The sequence below is a fragment of the Oryzias melastigma genome, linkage group LG18, assembly GCF_002922805.2.
Source record: "Oryzias melastigma strain HK-1 linkage group LG18, ASM292280v2, whole genome shotgun sequence".
NCBI classification, from domain to species: domain Eukaryota; kingdom Metazoa; phylum Chordata; class Actinopteri; order Beloniformes; family Adrianichthyidae; genus Oryzias; species Oryzias melastigma.
Genome location: NC_050529.1, coordinates 20,887,835 through 20,908,711, shown reverse-complemented (window position 1 = coordinate 20,908,711; position 20,877 = coordinate 20,887,835). Strand labels below are relative to the sequence as shown.

At 39.8% G+C, this 20,877-nt stretch overlaps 2 protein-coding genes across 5 annotated transcripts in view; one reads left to right on the top strand and one right to left on the bottom strand.

Moving 5' to 3' along the window:
• zanl (zonadhesin, like) overlaps window positions 1-14,686 on the bottom strand; it is a 42,469-nt gene extending 27,783 nt beyond the window's left edge. For all 3 annotated transcript variants that reach the window (XM_024288504.2, XM_036216906.1, XM_036216905.1), the window contains exons 1-35: window positions 14,603-14,686; window positions 11,356-11,381; window positions 11,016-11,162; window positions 10,642-10,907; window positions 10,440-10,524; window positions 10,211-10,363; window positions 9,851-10,015; window positions 9,674-9,771; window positions 9,347-9,425; window positions 9,134-9,253; window positions 8,853-9,046; window positions 8,633-8,774; window positions 8,267-8,511; window positions 8,004-8,152; window positions 7,749-7,877; window positions 7,470-7,602; window positions 7,247-7,388; window positions 6,871-7,067; window positions 6,634-6,772; window positions 6,325-6,441; window positions 5,908-6,032; window positions 5,528-5,673; window positions 5,268-5,411; window positions 5,064-5,171; window positions 4,773-4,942; window positions 2,992-3,194; window positions 2,576-2,720; window positions 2,006-2,356; window positions 1,725-1,918; window positions 1,505-1,646; window positions 1,140-1,384; window positions 884-1,032; window positions 629-757; window positions 350-482; window positions 127-268 (exon numbers count right to left, since the gene is read on the bottom strand). In XM_024288504.2, coding sequence (XP_024144272.1) covers window positions 127-268; window positions 350-482; window positions 629-757; window positions 884-1,032; window positions 1,140-1,384; window positions 1,505-1,646; window positions 1,725-1,918; window positions 2,006-2,356; window positions 2,576-2,720; window positions 2,992-3,194; window positions 4,773-4,942; window positions 5,064-5,171; window positions 5,268-5,411; window positions 5,528-5,673; window positions 5,908-6,032; window positions 6,325-6,441; window positions 6,634-6,772; window positions 6,871-7,067; window positions 7,247-7,388; window positions 7,470-7,602; window positions 7,749-7,877; window positions 8,004-8,152; window positions 8,267-8,511; window positions 8,633-8,774; window positions 8,853-9,046; window positions 9,134-9,253; window positions 9,347-9,425; window positions 9,674-9,771; window positions 9,851-10,015; window positions 10,211-10,363; window positions 10,440-10,524; window positions 10,642-10,907; window positions 11,016-11,162; window positions 11,356-11,381; window positions 14,603-14,673 — 5,323 coding nt within the window. In that variant the 5' untranslated portion in view covers window positions 14,674-14,686. The remainder of the gene's footprint in view (window positions 1-126; window positions 269-349; window positions 483-628; window positions 758-883; window positions 1,033-1,139; window positions 1,385-1,504; window positions 1,647-1,724; window positions 1,919-2,005; window positions 2,357-2,575; window positions 2,721-2,991; window positions 3,195-4,772; window positions 4,943-5,063; window positions 5,172-5,267; window positions 5,412-5,527; window positions 5,674-5,907; window positions 6,033-6,324; window positions 6,442-6,633; window positions 6,773-6,870; window positions 7,068-7,246; window positions 7,389-7,469; window positions 7,603-7,748; window positions 7,878-8,003; window positions 8,153-8,266; window positions 8,512-8,632; window positions 8,775-8,852; window positions 9,047-9,133; window positions 9,254-9,346; window positions 9,426-9,673; window positions 9,772-9,850; window positions 10,016-10,210; window positions 10,364-10,439; window positions 10,525-10,641; window positions 10,908-11,015; window positions 11,163-11,355; window positions 11,382-14,602) is intronic.
• serpine1 (serpin peptidase inhibitor, clade E (nexin, plasminogen activator inhibitor type 1), member 1) overlaps window positions 1-20,877 on the top strand; it is a 66,727-nt gene that overhangs the window by 15,872 nt on the left and 29,978 nt on the right. The window lies entirely within an intron of this gene.

Here is a 20,877-nt window from a genome sequence, read left to right as displayed (position 1 = left end):
TCTGTCTCTCCATTAATGAAGATCCATGATCAAACAACAACAATAACAGAGGAGTCATTTATTTTTAGAGGGAGGTCTATTTCTTTTACCCTGTTCTTCCTCAGCTATTTATCGACTCAGACTTACGGCAGAAGGTTTCGTTCCTCCACGGTCCAATGTCAACTCCGCGGTCTTGACATTCGTTGACATAAGCTTCAATGGCTTCACACAGAATGGGTTTGGCTCCCTCCAGCTCACACAAGTCAAACAAGCAATCTCGGAAGTGATTCTGGAGGGAAAAGACTCATTATTAATTGACAATATCTTAAGCGCTTAATAGAACAAAACATCTAAGACTAAGTGGACATACATTGGGGTTGACTTTGGGGTGGCACACAGCGAAGGGACCGTTTTTGTCCAACAGGATTCCACAGTAACCCTCATACAGTTCCTGCTCTCCTGGTTCACATCCAGGGATGGTGGCGTTGGGTTGTTTATTACACCTTACATTATAAACAAAAGGTTAACGATTGTTTTTGTTTAAGCCTTCTCAGTTCTAAGAATATACTGAATAATACAGGTGATCAGTGCTGACAGTGTTTAGTGTCGAGTAAGCAGGGAAAGACTAAGTTATATCACAAAGACTCACTCTGGATCAGTGTTCCAGCTGTGGCCAAACTCGTTGGCGTCATTGGTCATGGTTCCATCTGGTTTTTGGAAGTCATCTTTGGAATTTCCATTGTAGTCCCCACACAGTCCACATAACTTATCTTGGTAGCTAAAGAGCACAAAGTCAGAAGAAAGATTAGTCTCTAGCTTTTCATGACACTTTCTAGCTTTTCTGATGGTTTTAGGAACAGATGTGAAGATGTTCTGAGCGGACACGTGTGCGGTCTCCACGTACTCTTTGATGACTTTGATGTCCATGAAGTGGTTTCCATCGTAGCGAACAGTGACACCAAAGGTCATGGAAACCGTGTAATGTTTCCCTGACTTGAACACAGACACGTCGGGGGCGGGGCTCACGGGTAGGTTGACGTTGGTCCCGTTCACCTGCACACAAACAGACAGGTAAATAGACAGACAGTGTTTGAATACCAAAACACAACGATAGAAATCCTTAATCTTGTGGTGTTCACCAACTCTCCCCGATCTCTTACCTGCGCAACGCCTCCTTTGAGTATTGAGATCTTCACCATGTGCACATGCACGTGCACAGCCTTCAGGTAGGAAATGGTGGGTCTGTTGTATCGGATTTCATTGTCAGCATGGACCTCAAAGTATGGCAGATCTGTGGCGTTGCAGTTTCCAGACATCAGGTAGCTGCAGCTACCCATGAAGTTGTATTTGCGCCTGTCAAAGGTGGTGTAGTGAGGATCTCCTGATGCTATGCAGGTGGATGTGTCTGAGAGAGAAATGCAGAAGATTGTGATGCAGGAGACTCTTGGGTGGGAAACGTCTGCAACTGTTGACGTTCTTCTTTCACCAGAACGGTGATTCTTGAGCAGCTATGTGACATTCTTACCTTTAGGATAACAGCCTGGAACACCGTTCACCTCTCGGCATTCCTCAGATGGGTCGCAGGAGTTATCTGTGCATTCCAGAGTGTAGTTCCCAGCACAGCGGCACAGTTTTGAACAACCGTCTCCAAGTACAACCTCACCAGGCTGAAATGAGGATTGAGAATTCATCAGAATAGATTCATACCTAGATGAAAAGGTGAAGTAGTATCTATGACCTCTGACCTCATAGTAGTTACCATCCTCATCCAGACAACCACATTTCTCTATGGGCACACAGCGAGGTCCCTTAAAGACGAACCCTGGTTTGCAGAAGCAGCCACTGATACAGGAACCCGAACAGTTGGTGGAAGGTTCTTGACAGGTGGGGATACAAGCTGGACCACATTCTATGTAGTCAGCATTAGGAGGGCAGCGGTCTGTACACAAAAAGGGAAGTTAGTGTAAAGAAATGAGAGAAAAGGAACCATAAACCTGCTAAAACTGTAAATGAGGATATGCCATACTTGGAGGTTTAGTTGTGACTGGAGTATCAGGGGTAGATGGTCCTGGTGTTGGTGGTTTAGGCGTAGATGGTTCGTGAGTTGGTGGTTTAGGTGTAGATGGTTCTGGTGTTGGTGGTTTGGGTGTAGATGGGCCGGGAGTTGGTGGTTTGGGTGTAGATGGTCCAGGAGTTGGTGGTTTGGGTGTGGATGGTCCAGGAGTTGGTGGTTTGGGAGTAGATGGGCCAGGAGTTGGTGGTTTAGGTGTAGATGGTTCTGGAGTTGGTGGTTTGGATGTGGATGGGCCGGGACTTGGTGGTTTGGGTGTGGATGGTCCAGGAGTTGGTGGTTTGGGAGTACTTGGTCCTGGAGTTGCTATACCAGAAATAAAGATAAAAAATTAGATTTCCTGGATTTTTCTTTTTCTTAATTTTTTGTGATTTTCCCAGATATAATCAGGATATATAAACTTTTGTGAAACCAGATGGGAATCTTTGAAAGCCAAAAACAGTATTTCTGACATTCACCTACTTCAGCTATGTACAGATTTATGCACTTTGACTTCTATAGTGGGGGTACAGGTGCTCAACATACCCAGAGGTCGGCATTCATACAGCCCATCCTGCAGCTGGCAGATCTCAGTGTGTGGATCACAGCTGGTGTTGCGGCACTGGATCTGTCCTCCACTGAGACACTCACAGCTCTGCTCACAGCCCTCCAACAGCCACTCATCGTCCACCTGGAACACAGTACTGGTCAGAAACAGGTGTCTGAAGAATGCACTGCTTCACTTTAGTTCATATGCTTTTTTCATATGTGCTAGATTGATGGAGTCAATTTTACCCAAAAGGTATGGGAACATATTTTACACAAACTCACTATATAAAGTTTGCCCAAGCAAAAAGAAACATTTGTTAACAGATATTTTCTAGATCAAGTTAAACAGTGTCCAGGTACAACCAGGAGTTTTCAGTTCTGAACAAGAGGCTAAAGGTGTGTTCCTCACTTACAGGGTGGTAGTTTCCACTGGAGTCCACACAGCCACAGTCCTTCAGGGGCACACATTTGTCATCACTGAGGATGAATCCTGGGTCACACTCACAGCCCTCCACACACACGTCCTCACAGCCGGGGGGGCCGACCACGCCGAGGCAGGTCTCAGGACATGAGCTCACGCACAGAGAGTACGAGCTGTTAGCAGGACAGTCCAGGGCTGCATTCAGGAATAGAAAGAAACCCCAATCAGGTCATTGTTTTTGTTAGAACCTTTTTCTTTTTTTTTTTTTGCTATTGTTAAGAAAGGTACATTACATCAATTAAAATCACTAATTTAAATATGCAAGATTTTAGCCATAGATTAACACGTATTTGAAGTCCCCTAACAGGACAGCGTCGTTGAAGAAATAAAACAGATTTTGAGAGGTAGGAACTTCAGCTAAGAACCTAAAGCATAGATTAATTGATTGATTAATTGATAGATAGATGGATTGATTGGATAGATGGATAGATGGATGGATGAATGGATGGATGGATAAGGATTTGACACCCTATTGACTTCTTGCATTCCAAGAAGCCAAAATCCCATAGACTTCTACTCAGACATTCTACTGGTCAGAATTATCATTCTTGTTCTGATAACTTTTAAACATGTTTTTGATCATACTTTTTTCCATGATATTATTTCTATTGCAAGTTTTTCAATTATGAATTTGCTAATCAGATGTCTCATCTAAAGCATGTGGTGCACGCTGGGCCCTTTGAAATGTTTGATTGACAGATTCTCCCAAGCCTGCTGTTGATCAGTAAGGGTGTTGACTTCCTACAAGCTCAATCTTGACTAACAAGAGTGGTTGCTAGAGAAACGATGACTCAGAACGACTCACACTGCCTATTCATGTCAGCTGGCTCCAAATAATAGTGCCTGTATCGTGGATAATGTGATTTTGTTGAAGCCAGGGGTAACTGTTTTCCATGAGTAATGGCACTTTTTTTCAGTCCAGTTCTCTGGACAAGTAAGGGATTGTGCATTTTGCAATGCTGTGGTGGTCTATGTCTAAGGTCAAACCTGACTGTCATATGTGATGATACATTTGAGATTTTTGAAAGCCATACTTTAAGTTGGCTTTTAACAATGACAAAACTTGTACTTTCTCTTATTGCAAAGACATGCTTTTTCTGAAAGGCGAGCCCTTGTAAGACAAAACGATTGTGAGAAAGATGTTAATCTAAATGGGAGCTCACAGTCGCCTTTTATACTGGCTCAAGTTACTCTTGAAGACCACCAAGAAGAATACTGTTCAATAAATTTAAATAATGATGAAGGGGCTAAACCATGAAGAACCTCATACACCAGACTGTTTTATAATCTGAATTAAAATAAAAGAAAGTGTGAGGACTGAAGTAAACTTTCTGATGTAGAACTTTGCAGCCTAAACCTTTGATTATATCTTAGATGACCCTTGATTAGCATTTGTATACATTGGTGTAACACATAAAGAAATAACTTAGTTATGAAGGCAAACAAAAATGAAGGTAAAGCTGACAAGAAACTATTCTAGTCATTGTGCTATCTCATAAGGTCCAGATGAACCCACCCTTACACTGACTTGTTATCCTTCCCATAACAAAGGTGGACGGGATTTGGTGTATGCCACAGACTCCAGTGATTTTTTTTTTTTTCTCAGTAGTTCAACACGCTATCTGGGTTCCAGATGACCTCACTCCCAAGGTTAACATGTTTTGGATAGCACAAGGGCTTGAGAAAGGAGCTGTGTTCTTCTGGAGAACTTACGGCAGAAGTCTGGATCCCTCCATTGGTGGACTGTGACTCCGGCGCTTTGGCAGGCGTCAGTGTAGGCTTGGAGCTGGTCGCACAGAACGTGCAGCTCGCCGTTGAACTGACACATGTCATACACACAACTCTGGAAGAACGGTTCAGGATCCACCACACCAATACACTCTCTGGACAAGGAAACAGGACAAACATCAATCTTTATTCAACCTGCAGGGCATCAGAATCACTTATGGTTCTAATCTCAACACATGTTTGGTTTTGGTTCTGCTCAGGAGCTGGTTTTCTCACCTGAAGGGCCCAGAAGGATCTTCAATTTTCCCACACTTGTCTGGTTTAGTCACCTCAGCCTCCAGTTCAGGGTCACAGTCTGGGTCAGGCGTTGTACCTGGACTACACCTGGACACCACACATGTTCACACATCCTCAGTCCCATTCTTCAAGGACAAAATAAGAAAGTGTCAGACCTCAGCTCAGTCAAGACTCTTCACTCACGATTCATCCTCGTCCTCCTCCGTCTGCCAGCTGTTCCCAAAGTCGTTGACGTTTCCCGTTAGAGTGCCGTCCGGTTTGGTGAAGTCGTTGCCTGCGTTCCCGTCATAGTCTCCACAGAGGCCGCACATCTGGTCATGGTAGGAGCTGAAGGAAAGCAGATGTAGGTTTAGTGTTTCTAAACCTCAGCCCCTCTCAGCAAAACAAGGAGGTTCCATCAGCAGATCAGCAGACTAAGCTGCAGAATCAAAGAAAACACCAACCTCGGGACGGAGATCTGGGCATAATGATTTCCATCCCAGCGCACCCTCAGCCCAAAGGTGGTCTGCAAGATGACGTACTGACCGGCAAGACTGAGGGACATGAGTGGTGAAGGGTTGTGAGGGAGTGCCACAAGGACGCCGTTCACCTGCAACACGGGAACGCAAAGACTGCATCAGAAATCAGATTTAAGCAGCAGAGATGAAGATCAAGCAAAGAAAAGAACTGATAAGACGTTAGGAGTAGCTAAACTAATGAAGAAGAGGAGTGAACTAAGCAGTAGAAAGTATATCCAGGAAAGAGTCAGACAAAGATTCACTTCTATTCAGATAAAGAATAGACTGTAGAGGAGAATCACGTTCTGTTCATCTTTTGGACTGACCAGAGTTTTCTTGGACTTCATCAGGGTCACTGTGATATCGTTGACGGTGACATAGAGTTTCTTCAGGTAGGACACTCCGGACACCCCTCGCTCTTCGTTCTTCCCCTCCACTGAGAACCAGGGATCTGCACAGAAGCATCCACCAATCACAAGAGACCTCAGTCAAACGTATAGTGGGTGTAACTTGGGAAATTTGGTGATTTGCTTTATGGTTATGAATAGGTGTTGATTTACTATTACATTTGACTGTATCTGAACAAACATCATCATATGTCAAAAGCTTCCCAGTATGAGATGTCTCAGCATCAGTGTCTTGAAAAAAGACTTTTTAACATTTGACTGAATTTAAAGTAAATTCAGTTAACTTACATGGTTGTAGGTGTATAATTGTAAATGGAAATGCCCAGTTGCACCTACCCGAGTCATTCCCGCAGGTTCTGGCCAATGTGTAGGTGCAGGTTCCCATGAAGGTGTAGTATTTCTTGTCAAAGGTGTTGTAGTGAGGATCTCCAGAGACGATGCAGTCCTGAGAGCCTGAGAGAGAAGAATAAGCATTTTAAGCAACTTACTGGAAAACTGACACATGTTTGGGACACATCTCTTTTCCCCAGTGACATTCGGAAGACATTCTTCTGTCCATTGATGTGGCTTATACCATAGCATTTCATCCCGTTCTGGAAATGAAGAGAGCAATTGTTGATTAAGTTGCATTGACTGTAGGCTTACCTAATGGGTAGCAGCCCAGCTCTCCGTCCTGGAGTTTGCACTCATGCATTGGAGGACAATCAGACGCCACACAGGTAACAATGGGGGAATCACACCTGCACTTCAGCTTACAGTCCTCCACATAAAACTCCTCTCCAGGCTGACAGAGAAACAACACAACCGACAGTTCAGTACAGATGGCTGCAAATCTGAGTGTGTTAGCATACTGTACTGCCAATCACATCTAGTACACTGTACCTCATAATACTGGCCGTTGGTGTGTTTGCAGCCACACGAGTCACTCTTTACACATTTGCCAGCACTCAGGACGTAGCCAGGATCACACACACAGGCCTCAGAGCAGGGCCCACCACAGGAGGAGGGCTTTCCAGAGCAGGTCTCCTGACATGGGTCAGCACAGGGATCATAGTGGCTGTTGGGAGGACACTTCAGTGCTGTGGGGAAGACAACAGATACGAGTGAAGGGTTTTATCCTTCTCAAAATCCATCTGTCTCTCCATTAATGAAGATCCATGATCAAGCAACAACAATAACAGAGGAGTCATTTATTTTTAGAGGGAGGTCTATTTCTTTTACCCTGTTCTTCCTCAGCTATTTATCGACTCAGACTTACGGCAGAAGGTTTCGTTCCTCCAGGGTCCAATGTCAACTCCGCGGTCTTGACATTCGTTGACATAGGCTTCAATGGCTTCACACAGAATGGGTTTGGCTCCCTCCAGCTCACACAAGTCAAACAAGCAATCTCGAAAGTGATTCTGGAGGGAAAAGACTCATTATTAATTGACAATATCTTAAACGCTTACTAGAACTAAACATCTATGACCAAGTGGACATACATTGGGGTTGACTTTGGGGTGGCACACAGCGAAGGGACCGTTTTTGTCCAACAGGATTCCACAGTAACCCTCATACAGTTCCTGCTCTCCTGGTTCACATCCAGGGATGGTGGCGTTGGGTTGTTTATTACACCTTACATTATAAACAAAAGGTTAACCATTGTTTTTGTTTAAGCCTTCTCAGTGCTAAACAAAAGCTTAACTATGCAGGTGTTCCGTACTGACAGTGTTTAGTGTTGAGTAAGCAGGGAAAGACTAAGTTATATCACAAAGACTCACTCTGGATCAGTGTTCCAGCTGTGGCCAAACTCGTTGGCGTCACTGGTCATGGTTCCATCTGGTTTTTGGAAGTCATCTTTGGAATTTCTATTGTAGTCCCCACACAGTCCACATAATTTATCTTGGTAGCTAAAGAGCACAAAGTCAGAAGAAAGATTAGTCTCTAGCTTTTCATAACACTTTCTAGCTTTTCTGACGGTTTTAGGAACAGATGTGAAGATGTTCTGAGCGGACACGTGTGCGGTCTCCACGTACTCTTTGATGACTTTGATGTCCATGAAGTGGTTTCCATCGTAGCGAACAGTGACACCAAAGGTCATGGAAACGGTGTAATGTTTTCCTGACTTGAACACAGACATGTCGGGGGCGGGGCTCACGGGTAGGTTGACGTTGGTCCCGTTCACCTGCACACAGACAGGTAAACAGATTATTAAAGACAGAGGGTGCTTGAATACCAAAACACAATGATAGAAAACCTTAACCTTATGGTATCTACAAACTCCCCCCCGATCTCTTACCTGCACAATGCCTGCTTTGAGTATTGAGATCTTCACCATGTGCACATGCACGTGCACAGCCTTCAGGTAGGAAATGGTGGGTCTGTTGTATCGGATTTCATTGTCAGCATGGACCTCAAAGTATGGCAGATGTGTGGCGTTGCAGTTTCCAGACATCAGGTAGCTGCAGGTACCCATGAAGTCGTATTTGCGCCTGTCAAAGGTGGTGTAGTGAGGATCTCCTGATGCTATGCAGGTGGATGTGTCTGAGAGAGAAAAGCAGAAGATTGGGATGCAGGAGACTCTTGTGTGAAAAACTTCTGCAACTGTTAATGTTCTTTTTTTGACCAGAACGGTGATTCTTGAGCAGCTATGTGACATTCTTACCTTTAGGATAACAGCCTGGAACACCGTTCACCTCTCGGCATTCCTCAGACGGGTCGCAGGAGTTATCTGTGCATTCCAGAGTGTAGTTCCCAGCACAGCGGCACAGTTTTGAACAACCGTCTCCAAGTACAACCTCACCAGGCTGAAATGAGGATCAAGAATTCATCAGAAAAGATTCATACCTAGATGAAAAGGTGAAGTAGTATCTATGACCTCTGACCTCATAGTAGTTACCATCCTCATCCAGACAACCACATTTCTCTATGGGCACACAGCGAGGTCCCTTAAAGACGAACCCTGGTTTGCAGAAGCAGCCGCTGATACAGGAACCCGAACAGTTGGTGGAAGGTTCTTGACAGGTGGGGATACAAGCTGGACCACATTCTATGTAGTCAGCATTAGGAGGGCAGCGGTCTGTACACAAAAGGGGAAGTTAGTGTAAGGAAATGAGAGAAAAGGAACCATAAACCTGCTAAAACTGTAAATGAGGATATGACATACTTGGAGGTTTAGTTGTGACTGGAGTTTCAGGGGTAGATGGTTCTGGTGTTGGTGGTTTGGGCGTAGATGGTCCTGGAGTTGGTGGTTTAGGTGTAGGTGGTTCTGAAGTTGGTGGTTGGGCTTTAATACATAAAAAAGGAAAAAAGATGAACATTCAATTTTCCTTTACTGAGTTCCATGTTTCAGATCGCGTGAAGCAGCAGCTGGATTCACCTTTGCAGGAAAGAATGCACACTGCATCAATGGCGATGTCTGTCTCAAGTGTTTCTCCATAGGTTCCCATAATTGCAAACTAGAAAAAATATAAGTGTGATAAGCAATTTCAATCAATTCCCGTGCATACGCACACTCTGATGGGAAACTATTATATATTGTGCCTCTTTTCTATCTATTCCTAAAATTAAGTTTGCAGTTGCAAAATTTGAAGTCAGCTCTCTGATGAAGCAAAACAAATGTTCCGATTTATATGTAGAAATAGCTTAATTTCATCGTGTCAGGAGTCATTCAACAAAGTGCCCACTGTGGTTTCTATGTACAAACCCGTGGGGATGCAGCTCCTTCATATCGGACGGTTGCAAGCTTCCAGCCTTGACCTTGGTTCCCTACGAGCTCAAAGAGAGCGGGTCCAAAGCTTCCATCTTGGAAAAAAGAAACAGAAATCCAACCATTGGAATGTAACTCTAGATCCAATTTTGCCACGTGCACACTATCTGCTACCTGTGATTGCGTGAACGCTGATCTTCATGCTGGTGCTGGTGCCATAAAGATAGTAATAGAAGGTGAGTTCCAAACATCCATTGCTGTTGGGTATTACTGGACTTCTGAGTTGAGCACTCTCTCCATGTATGACATCAAAGGAATCCATCAACATGTACTGTCCGCCTGCATGAGGAAAACTCTTCATGAACAAATGCCCCTTTTGTCAATTTACATCGAAGTGAAGCGGTTAAAAAAAGAGGGTTTTTTTTAAGTTTTTTACTTTATAACCTTTACCATGAGATCCATTTGGGGGAAATTTCCCTTGCTGGCAGTACTATTTAAAACTGAATTTGCAAAAAGAAGAAGATCTTGACTCACCTCCAGGTGTGGAGAAGTCATCGTCAGGCCCTGTGTTTGGAGTGTCTGTCTGTCCAGACCATTGAACGAAGCCAAAAACGTCAAGGTTGTCTACATAACTCTCCCAGCCACACAGGTCGTCGGTTTTGTCAAAATCACAGCCTGAGAGACAAGCTGCGGACGAAACGTTTGGACATCAGTGCCATGAGAATGCACAGGTGCTTTTGTGAAAAGTTGTGTAAAAACTTACTGAGACATGCTCCTTCTGTGATGACAATGTTGTCCAGAGCTGAGTCACATGAGTCAGTTTGTCCTCTCTGAGCCTCAAACACAACCTGCAGACACACAGATTGCCTTTCTTTCAGAAATCCGCAGCCATGACATACGTGTAGAGTCAAACTTCATGGGTTGTTGCACACTCGTCTAAGGATGTAGCTGAATATAGGACTCACAGTCACACTTTCACTGCTGGGTTTGGACACAGTAACAGAACCATTCAGCCATGAGCGGCTAAAGGAACCAGTCCTTTTCCAGATCTCCTCCTCACCACTGGCTGTATTTTTCAGAACCCTCAGCACATTGGAACTATCAGAGCCGTACATATAATACACGAACTGGACACAAATCTCAGAGGCTGTTGTGGAAAAGACCGGGCTCAGCAGGCGAGCCTTCTGTCCGTTGGAGACGTTGTCACATTCATGGTAGATGTAGTAACCCTCTGCAAGCACATAAGAAAATGAGTATAGGCTGTTGTCTTTGGTGGATTTCAGAATAACTCATCACTTGCTGGTTCTGGTTCTACAGAAAAGAAATGATGCCTATGGACCTCCATTGGGGTAGTCTCCACTGGGCCCGGTTCCAGGTGTTGGAGTCTCCCCTTTATGTCTGATCCAGTCACTGTTGTCTGTGTTGTCCTGCCTAAAACTGCAGAACGGGGAACTGTTCTGGTTGAAGTCACAGGAGGTCAGAACCACTGTTGAACAAACAAGAGAGGTGAGTGACTGGTGTCATTCCTGAAAGGGTAAATCTTGATCTGTCTGTCATGGTTGACAATTAAAATAAACGGCTAAAGTCAATATCAGTCCAGAGCACGTGTGGTGATTATGCTTCGTGTGATGTAACGTAATGTGTGTGCTAAAAAAAAAAAAAAAGAAGAAGATACTAACCTTCTTCTCTCTGGTTTATCTGCTGGCTGCAAGAGACGTAAAATAGAGAGTTAGTCGGGGCAGACGAGCAGCAGACATGATTCGAATGATAACTTATAATGGTCATTAATAACATTTTTAAGGATAAAAAGTGTAGATTTTTCCTCGATGTGAGATTGAACCATGACCAAACTGCTCGTGAGTCATGGTTTGTTGGGTACCCCAGCCAGCAAGGCCAGAAGAGCCCCATATGGTTTAAGGGTGGTCAAAAAATGTGGGCCCCGAATGGGTTTGTCCACAGTTTCCCTGGTGACCCCACCTGAGTTTGCCCACATTGGCTTATGTGGGCAAGCTCAGGTGGGTTGAGTTTTTACGGTAGCCAGCCGCTCTGTAAACAGCAAAGCTAGCTAGATTGCTATAGCGGACCTTGCTAGCTCAATACAGTGGAGCTTGCTACAGTAGAGCTTGCTAGCTTGCAACAGCGGAGCTCGCTACAGTGGAGCTCGCTAGCTTGTAGCAGCGGAGCACGCTATCCCGATACAGTGGAGATCGCTTGCTTGATACAGCAGATTTCACTACAGTAGAGCTCGCTAGCTTGCTAGCTAGCTTTTTTGTAATTGCACATTTTTGTCAAGTTTGTCATGAGCTACACTGATGTATCAACTCCAATGAATTTGGATTTAACAGTAAGTAATCTAATAGACATGGATAAAATAAAAAACTTTATTGGTCACACAAAGGGGAAATTACCTAAACATAAAACAAATAAACGTGACTGATCTCAGATAAAGGACGCAGGGAACACCACACCATTCTGACGTTCCAGCTAAAGATAGATAAAGCAGATTACTGTCTCATCTTTTTTCTGTTAAATGTTATCCAACCTCAAGATGATAAGATAACTGAGAAGAACTATTGCTTTGAGGCCTTTACACATCGTGAATGACAGCTTTCATGACTTAGTAAATCTCTTTTAGAAACTGCATATGCGCAACTTAACATAAATGTGAATGTAAGCAAAAATGTTTAATTTTTTTCACTGTTGTAAATTTTATTTAAAGATCCACTCTGAAAAAAATTTTCTTGTGGCATTTTTTATGATGATGGAGGAAAAGGAAAACTAAGCTTAAAATTAAATATTTGAGTATTTCTTTGTTTAAATTGTTGTGAATTAGGAGCAGATGGCGTTTAAAAAAGAGTTTATTTAGAAAATATATTGGGCATGCCACAAGCTTCCTGCTCCGTGCCATTCTGATGCATCCACTTGGAGACAAATAGATCCATGAACGTCTTTGTTTTTTTCTGGAATCTGGATCTGAACTGTACGCTGGATAGGTACATTAATGTTTGCCATTTTTTGCCCCGGTAATGATAGGTTGAGAGTGCAAGGGGCTGTAAACTAGTGGGAGAGCATGTAAACGGAGAGCTCTCAGCAATGGGGAGTGGGTTTCTCCGCACAAACAGTCCTGCCCTTAACAGAGAGGTGAATTTTTTCATTAACTACTGCCACTCTGCAGAAATTGCATATTAGAAAACCACAAAGGTTTTCCGATTTTGGCTAAAAACGACCTAATTATAATTAAAAGAGTGGGACTTTAAACAACCCACTTGTTTAGTTTTCTTAAAAGTTCAAAGTATCAAAAAGTGGTAGGAGTGTGTTATCCCAATTTTTTTGTTTTTATGTAAACTTCTCTTTGAGCTCAGAAACTCTTCCGCTCCAAACACACTTGTTTAAATTTGAAAAGTCAAATGTTACGACCTCAAAAAGTCTTAAGACTTTAAAAAGTTTTTTTGATCTCTTAATGTCATTTTTGAATCATTCTGCTTCTCTTTTAAACACTTCCATGGCATAAATTGAATTTTCTCAGCATTTATTCCTCGTAATACAAAAACACGGAGGGTCAAACTGCAGTCATATGTGTTATTACATTGATAAAAAGAAGCAATGAAAATAAAAAAAAGTGGTGATTAAATAAGGAGTAGCAATGCACCATAAAATGTCATAAAAAATATACAATCAAATTATAAACACTTAGAGACAAAAATACAAATCCATGCACACATTGTGTTATTTTTCCTGCTTAAATAAAAAAAAATACAGTTTTATTGCAATTTGTAAGAAATAGATTTTAAGTTTGTTCCAGTCTTCAGTGTTTACTAAGTTCTCCCTGAGGGCAGAAGTACAAATTGATCATTTCCTAAATGGGAAATTATCTCTAATCTCTTCCTCCTATGTGTCTCACAAAAGATGGTGTCATCAAGTGATAAAAATATAATCACATTTTTTAATTGCGTTAAACTTTTTAGTGTTTCTTTTAAAAGTGAAACACCAAAAATTCTTAAGAACTGAGTCAGTTTTGTCTAAATGCTTCGAGGCGTATACTGATATAGATATTTTCTAAAAAAAAATAATCTATTTTTACTTTTATGAGGAGTGAAAAAAAGTGGTTTGAGCCACAGCCGAACTTTAAAACCCTCTTCATGTTTTTTCACTTGTAAATGCTCATTTTACATCTTATTTAGTTTTTTCATTTGGTATAATTACTTTAAGTTGTTTATGTGCTATCAGAGTAGTATTTAAAACAAAAAGTCATTTTTTTAGGTCTCTCAATTCTAATTAAAATAATTTTACAAAAAAAATCTTTAATTCCTATTATGAATTAATAGTTATGTGTGATCATTTATTTATGTAATAAAATAAAATCTTAAAATTAAAAAATACAAAACACAGATATATCAAACCAATTTCAGATATAACGTAATACATTATTTAGAATATAAAGAAAATTTAACATTGTTAGAAAATGATGTAATCTCCTAGATATTATTCATAATTGTAAACAGACTTTTTTGCAGTAATTTTATATTAATCAAATATAATGATTATCAATTAAAATCCTCTAAAGATTGATTTGTTGCTCAAAAAAGAGAAGAAAATGTATATAATCCCACCCTATTGAGGTATTTCTGTTTATATTTTTGCATAATCTGATCCTTATCAGATTAAGTGCAGATTATTTATCCAGAAACAAACTGGAATTATTTTCAATTATCCTCACAAAATATTCTTACATTCTCTTATGATCAGATTTGTTTTGAGTATTATAAATAAATACTTGTTGTTTTAATGGTTAGACTTTTACATTTAAAAAAGCTTAAATTAGGAACATTTAACAAAAAAAATGTGGGTTAAAGCAGGATAATTGATGAGTTTGATCAGTTTCTGATTATTAAAGGAGTCTATCATATCTTAGGCCAGGTTACCCACCTTTGAGGGGCATCATTGGCACTGCAGCTGCACATCCATAAGAGCAGAAAGATAAACGGGAGTCTGTCCATGACAGGCAGCAGAGGAAGACAGAAAGTCGGAGTGGAGGAGGTTATATATGGAGGAGGAGGAGGAGGAAGATGGATTCAACCTTCTCCAACACAAGGCATGTCCCCTGGGTGTTGTTTAGGCTGTTACACAATGTTGCAAAATGTGTAAATGAGTAACAGTGAACGATATGGACAGGGCGTGTGCCGCAGTGAGGGTGTGGACCCCCATCGTGCTCCACGTTAAAACCAAGAACTTGGACTGTCATAAGCTTGCTGTGCAATAAACAGAACACTTTGATCACCTGGACACACCTGTGGGGAGCAGAATGCTGGCCACCGACTGATGAGCTGAGGAGCTTTTCAGCCTGCAGGTGAAGAGTCGGGTCTCTCCGCTGCTGCAGCCAGCATCACTGCTTCACCTCTGCTTCTGCAGTGCAGTCCCCCTTTAGATCTTAAGCTCAATCTGTCATTTTTTAGACTTCAAGCTTCTCTCTGAATGATGTCAGTCTATAGGTTTAACTTGTCCCTGTGTTATTTTTTTCCCCTTCATTTTTAACACGTGCTATAAGTTCCCTGACTCATCATCACTCCTTATGTCTATAAAGCACCTTGGTCCTCAGTTTGTCTCTTTATCAGATCCTCGTGTCACTTTTCTTTTACCATCAGTAGTTTACCTTTTCACCTTTTTTTAAAGTCATGTTTTGTCTTAGAAAAAAAACACATTTTTGTCAACTTGCCTCCAGTCTCCTGCACTCGGACCTTCCAAAAAAAACCTCAAATGGTTCAAAATAAATTTGAATACATTCTATATTTATGAACCCTTGCTCCTTTGCCTTCCATAACTTCTGTAGTTGAGTTGTCCCAAGAAAACTACAGGAAGAATTCACTTTATTTGAGCTATAACAAACATGCTTTTGAGATGTTTTGGTGGTTAGCATGGTAACACAGGGACTAACCTTTGGCTATAGGTGTGTTCATTTTTCCATGAGTGCGGATGAAGTGTCAGGATGTGTTATCTATCAAACTGTAAGGATGGAGTTCTTACTGTAATCACTTTAAATGTCACAGACCTTAACTTGCAGGAAGATTTGCTGTGTCACTTTTCACTCAGACTGTGATATCTTGTGATGTAAACATTGTTGTATATATTAATAACTAAAAAATCAAATAGTTAAATCATTGATTATAGTACTTGAACAACAGTCAGATCAGGTCAACAGGATGTAAAACCTACATGGTTTACATCTATGTGCACCTCAGCCATCAGTTTATAAATGTAACTAATCTAAATTAAATAAATGCTACTTTAAATTATATTTTATTTTTCTTTTATTTATTTTTTGTTCTTTTTCCCTCTTTGTCCTCAGCAGTCTTACACTACTAGGTTTTGTTATTTTAGTTTGGAGTTGGACCTTGGTAGTCTTACATTTCAGGCTTTGTTTTTTGTTTTCTTTAGGTAGTTTTGGTCAGGCAGTCTCAGCAGTCTCTCTTTATCCTGTGAGGGCTGGAGACTGGCACAGGGAGACCCAGACTTGGGTGCTCTTGTGTGCACTGAAAAAAAATTGTTGTAGCTTTCTATTAAAAAAAGCTAGGAAGGAGAAAGTGCAATTTTTACCATTTCTAATAAGTACTAGAAAAATATGCAAGTAAATTTCACTGGCAATACTCACCTGTAGATCGAATCCCAAGTCAATGTTGCAGATGTTTCTTTGTGTATCTTACTCATTTTTTGTTGTCATATTCTATTTAGGCTAGTTAGTAAGTATGGCATCATAAAGATCATAATGGAAACTTCACAAGCTTCCTGTGTAGATCTGTGAGTAAAGTTAAGTCATTTTCACATCAGTTTATTCACATTTGGCATGGGGAAAAAAGAATAGTTGTTTAATATATTTATTTGTGAAAAAAGGTAATGACAATAAAATGTTTATCTCAGTTCCTCCTGAGCAGAGTTTCTGTCCTCCCATAGATGCAGGTGTCGTCAATAGTCTTACATTCCAAAAGAGTGCAGCAGGGAAACAGGGAGTGTTCTTTGAAGACATTTTAGATAAAGTCCTCATTCCAAAAAAAAAAAAAAACTTTGGAGTTGTCCAGAGTTTTTCTTATCACATTTTGGATAGGATGGATAGGATCAGGAATAAATCCATCTGAGGGACAGCACATGTTAGAGTTCCTGGAGATAAATACTGAGATGATTCAGATGAGCCCTGAGGAGAAACAGTGAAGATACTGATAGAAGGATGCTGAGCCTGAAGCTGCAGACAAGAGGTCTAGAGCAGGGGTCACCAACCCTGTTCCTGAAGGGCTACTGCCCTGCTTGTTCTGCAGCTAATCCTGCTTCAGTCAATGCTGATTAGCTGGGTTGAATCAGCCCAGTGTTTGATTGACCGAACACACCTGATCCAGGTGAAAGGAACAAAGATCGAAGGAAAAAAAATCATAAACAGAAAAAACAACTAAAGAAAAAAACATCAAAGGAAAACCGTTTAAAGGAAAAACAATCAAAAGCAAAAAAAAAAAATAAAGGAAAACAGTTTTAAAGAAAGAAAACATCAAAGGAAAAAGTTCAAATGAAAGAAAGAAAGAAAAAAGCTTCTAGAAAAAAAGCAAGAGGAAAAAAGCATAAAAGGACAAAATATCAAATGGGAAAATACATCAAAGGAAAATGATCAAAGGAGAAAAACATAAATATATATTGCCTTTTCCTCTTTTACTTCTTTTTTTAAAAATTGTTCCGAATTTTCATTTAATATCTATCAGTGTTGTTAGTCATTGTTTTCCTTCCTAAAAGTCATCCAAAAATCCCCAGACCCAACGATAAACCTGCCAAAATAATTAACAGTAATTAATCATCCATTATTTATTACTTCCTGATTTCATTGAAAGTCCAACTTGGACACATCACATTTTTGTTGACGTTACATCCAGCAGTCAGTCAGAGAAAAACATGAAATAGAATAGAATTTAACTTTATTCTTATCCCAGAGGGATAAATTCATATGTCATTGCACCACAAAAACTCAATAGGTTGCATTAAAAAAGGATGAAATAACAGGCTCCTTCTAAATTTTATTAACAACCACTGATGTTTTGCTCAAATATTAAAAACAAAAAAGAGAAAAAAAATACAAATGATCAAACACCAGAAGTTCTAGCGTAACTTATTAGCCTATGAGGAACAAAAGTGGAAATTGTTCTTGCATTTTGAGGTCAAATATAAGCAAATCTCCTTATGAAATGTAATAAATAGTGGTTTGATTTTCAAAAATCTGTCCTTTCAATATAACATTTTCCAGGTATTAATAAACAGAACTAAATCAAATATCAAGTGAGATTACTCCAAATCAGTATTTGTTGTTTTAAGTTTTGTGTTTGAATTATTTTAAGATCTATTTGTTATTGTAAAAAATTTGAAGCACACATTTTTTTTTCCAAAAATGTTTTATTAAGATTTTAACAATGCCATTTAAAAAAATACAAACAAACAACACATTTGCCTTTTACAGAATTGGTAAGATATTGCAACATACCACACATATGAGTAAACATTATCATTCTAGTTTCAAAATAGAATAATCATTTGAGTGACAACTCAAAAATGTCTATGTTTAGGAACCACAGTGTCCACTTTAGTCATTGGTGATATCCTCCGAAAAGTTCAAGTATTTTATGTATATGAGGAATGGGTTCCAAATATTTTAAAACTTTTCTTGTCTACCCTTCAATATATATGTGATTCTTTCTAATGGTAAAGCAGATAACATCTGTCGGATCCACAGGGAAACAGTCGGTCTGTAAATATTCTTCCAAAATAATGCAATACACCGTTTACCAATAAGTATACAGATATCTAAACTTTTGCTAAGAATTGGTGTAGTTGTGCTTCTCGGGATATAGACCAAACAGAAACAACCTTGGGTCAAGAATTATTCTTTTAGTAATGATCTTCTCTATGACATACCTTATCTCTTCCCAGAACAGCACAGTTTGTCTACAGTCCCACATACAGTGAATCAGTGTTCCCCTACATTCTGTACATTTTGGGCAAACATCAGGTATATCTTCACCAAATTTGTTAAGATCTACTGGTGTCACGTACATGCGAATTAACCACTTGAAATGAATCAATTTGAGATGTGTATTTACAGATATTTTATAAGCCTGTGTACATGCATCTCTCCAATCTCCTTCGGATAGTTGTAACAATAAATCTCCATTCCAGGCCCTGAGTCTATCATGAGAGTCCTCTGAAGCGTAAGACATTATTAAATTATAAAACTGAGATTTTGTACCTTTAAAATCCAGGAGGAGGAGGAAGGGGTATGTTTTGAAATAGATAAAGTAGTTTTGGTAATATGTTCATTTTTAATGTATTAATCCTTCCGATCAGAGATATCGGTAATGGCATCCATCTATCAATAGAGTCGTGAACTTCTGTCATTGAGAGATTATAATTAGCTTCCACTACTTGTTCTAGATCAGGTAAAATTTGTATTCCTAGATATTCAAATTGTGTTACTACATTAAATTGTATTGCATCTTGTAGCGCACTGATTCTCTCATTTGCATTTAATAATAAGATGGAAGATTTTGTTTTATTTACTTTGTAGCCTGAAATTTTACTAAATGATTGAATCAGTTCAAGTATGATCTGTATTGATTTACTTAAATTTGACAAAAATAGGATTACATCATCTGCAAATAACGAGATCCTATGCTCGGTTTGTCCAATACTAATTCCAGAAAGTTCAGGATGAGAACGTATTGCAATAGCAAATGGTTCTATCGCTAAAGTAAACAAGAGCGGCGAAAGTGGACAACCCTGTCTACAGCCTCGGTTTATTAATATAGGTTTAGAGATGTTTCTATTAGTGATAATTTCAGCTGAACAGTTTTTATACAGTATTCTAATCCATTGTATGAAATAATTTCCACAACCAAATTTTTCTAAATCCTGAAACAGATAAGGCCATTTGACTCTATCAAATGCCTTTTCGGCATCTAGTAATAGTAGAGCTGAATCTGTGGCATCTTTTTTATAGTGAATTATATTTAATACTCTTCTTACATTGTGGAAACCCTGGCTTCCCATAATAAAACCATTCTGATCAACATCAATAATGCTTGGCAAAATTCTTTGCAATCATCTTGCCAAAAGCTTTGAAATTATTTTCAGGTCTGAATTTAGTAGGCGTATAGGTCGTAGATTCTCACATTTGTTTGGAGGTTATCCTGATTTTGGAAGAAGAGTGATTAAGGCAGTATTCATTGAAGTGGGAAAAGGATTTGACTGAAAGACTTCTGTAAACATAGCCAATAGAGGGGTCAATAGTTTATCTTTAAATATCTTGTAGAGATCTATTGGTAGGTCATCTGGTCCTGCCCTTTTTCCAGATTTCATGTTATCTATAGCTTGTCCTATTTCCTCCTTGGTAATTTCTAAATTTAGGCTGGTTTTATTTTCACATGAAATATTAAGTATTTTTTATTGGCATAGAAAATAATTTAGATCATTGTGTTTGGCGTTTTTTTGTGTTTCATATAATCTTGTAACCATTTGTGCTGAAATTGCCATCTTGGGAGGTCCCTAACTAGTTTATTGTCCTTATAAATCAAACTGCATGATGCATGATCTGAGATCACAATGTTATGATAAGAACAATCATTGATTTTTGATTGCAGTTCTGTGGAAATTAAAAAGTAATCTATTCTAGAATGTGTTTTAAAAGTACTTGAGCAGCATTAGTAAACTGGTTTGTGGATTTCACTCTCGCCATATATCTATTAATCTTAGATCTCTAATAAATTGACGTATTCTGGCTCTGCTGCCATTATGCGATTGATCGAGTCCTGTTGATCTATCCATACTGGGGTCCAGAGTACAATTAAAATCTCCTGCTATCACATGAGATCCTGGGAGAGTAGCTAGAGTAAGAAACAGAACCTTAAACAATTGCTGTCATCCATATTGGGCCCATATACATTTGTTAGGTTTAACGTTTCTGACAGTAAGGAGCCTTGCAGTGTTAGATACCTTCCTTGTTTATCTTTAATAACGTTTTTAAATTGCAGAGGGACAGATTCGTGTATTAATGTCATAACTCCTCTGGCTTGAGATGTAAATGGGGCTGAATACGCTTTACCCCTCCATCTCCTCCTCACTCTTAAATTATCTTCATTAGGAAGATGAATTTCCTGTAAAAATACAATTTTGGAGTCCATTTC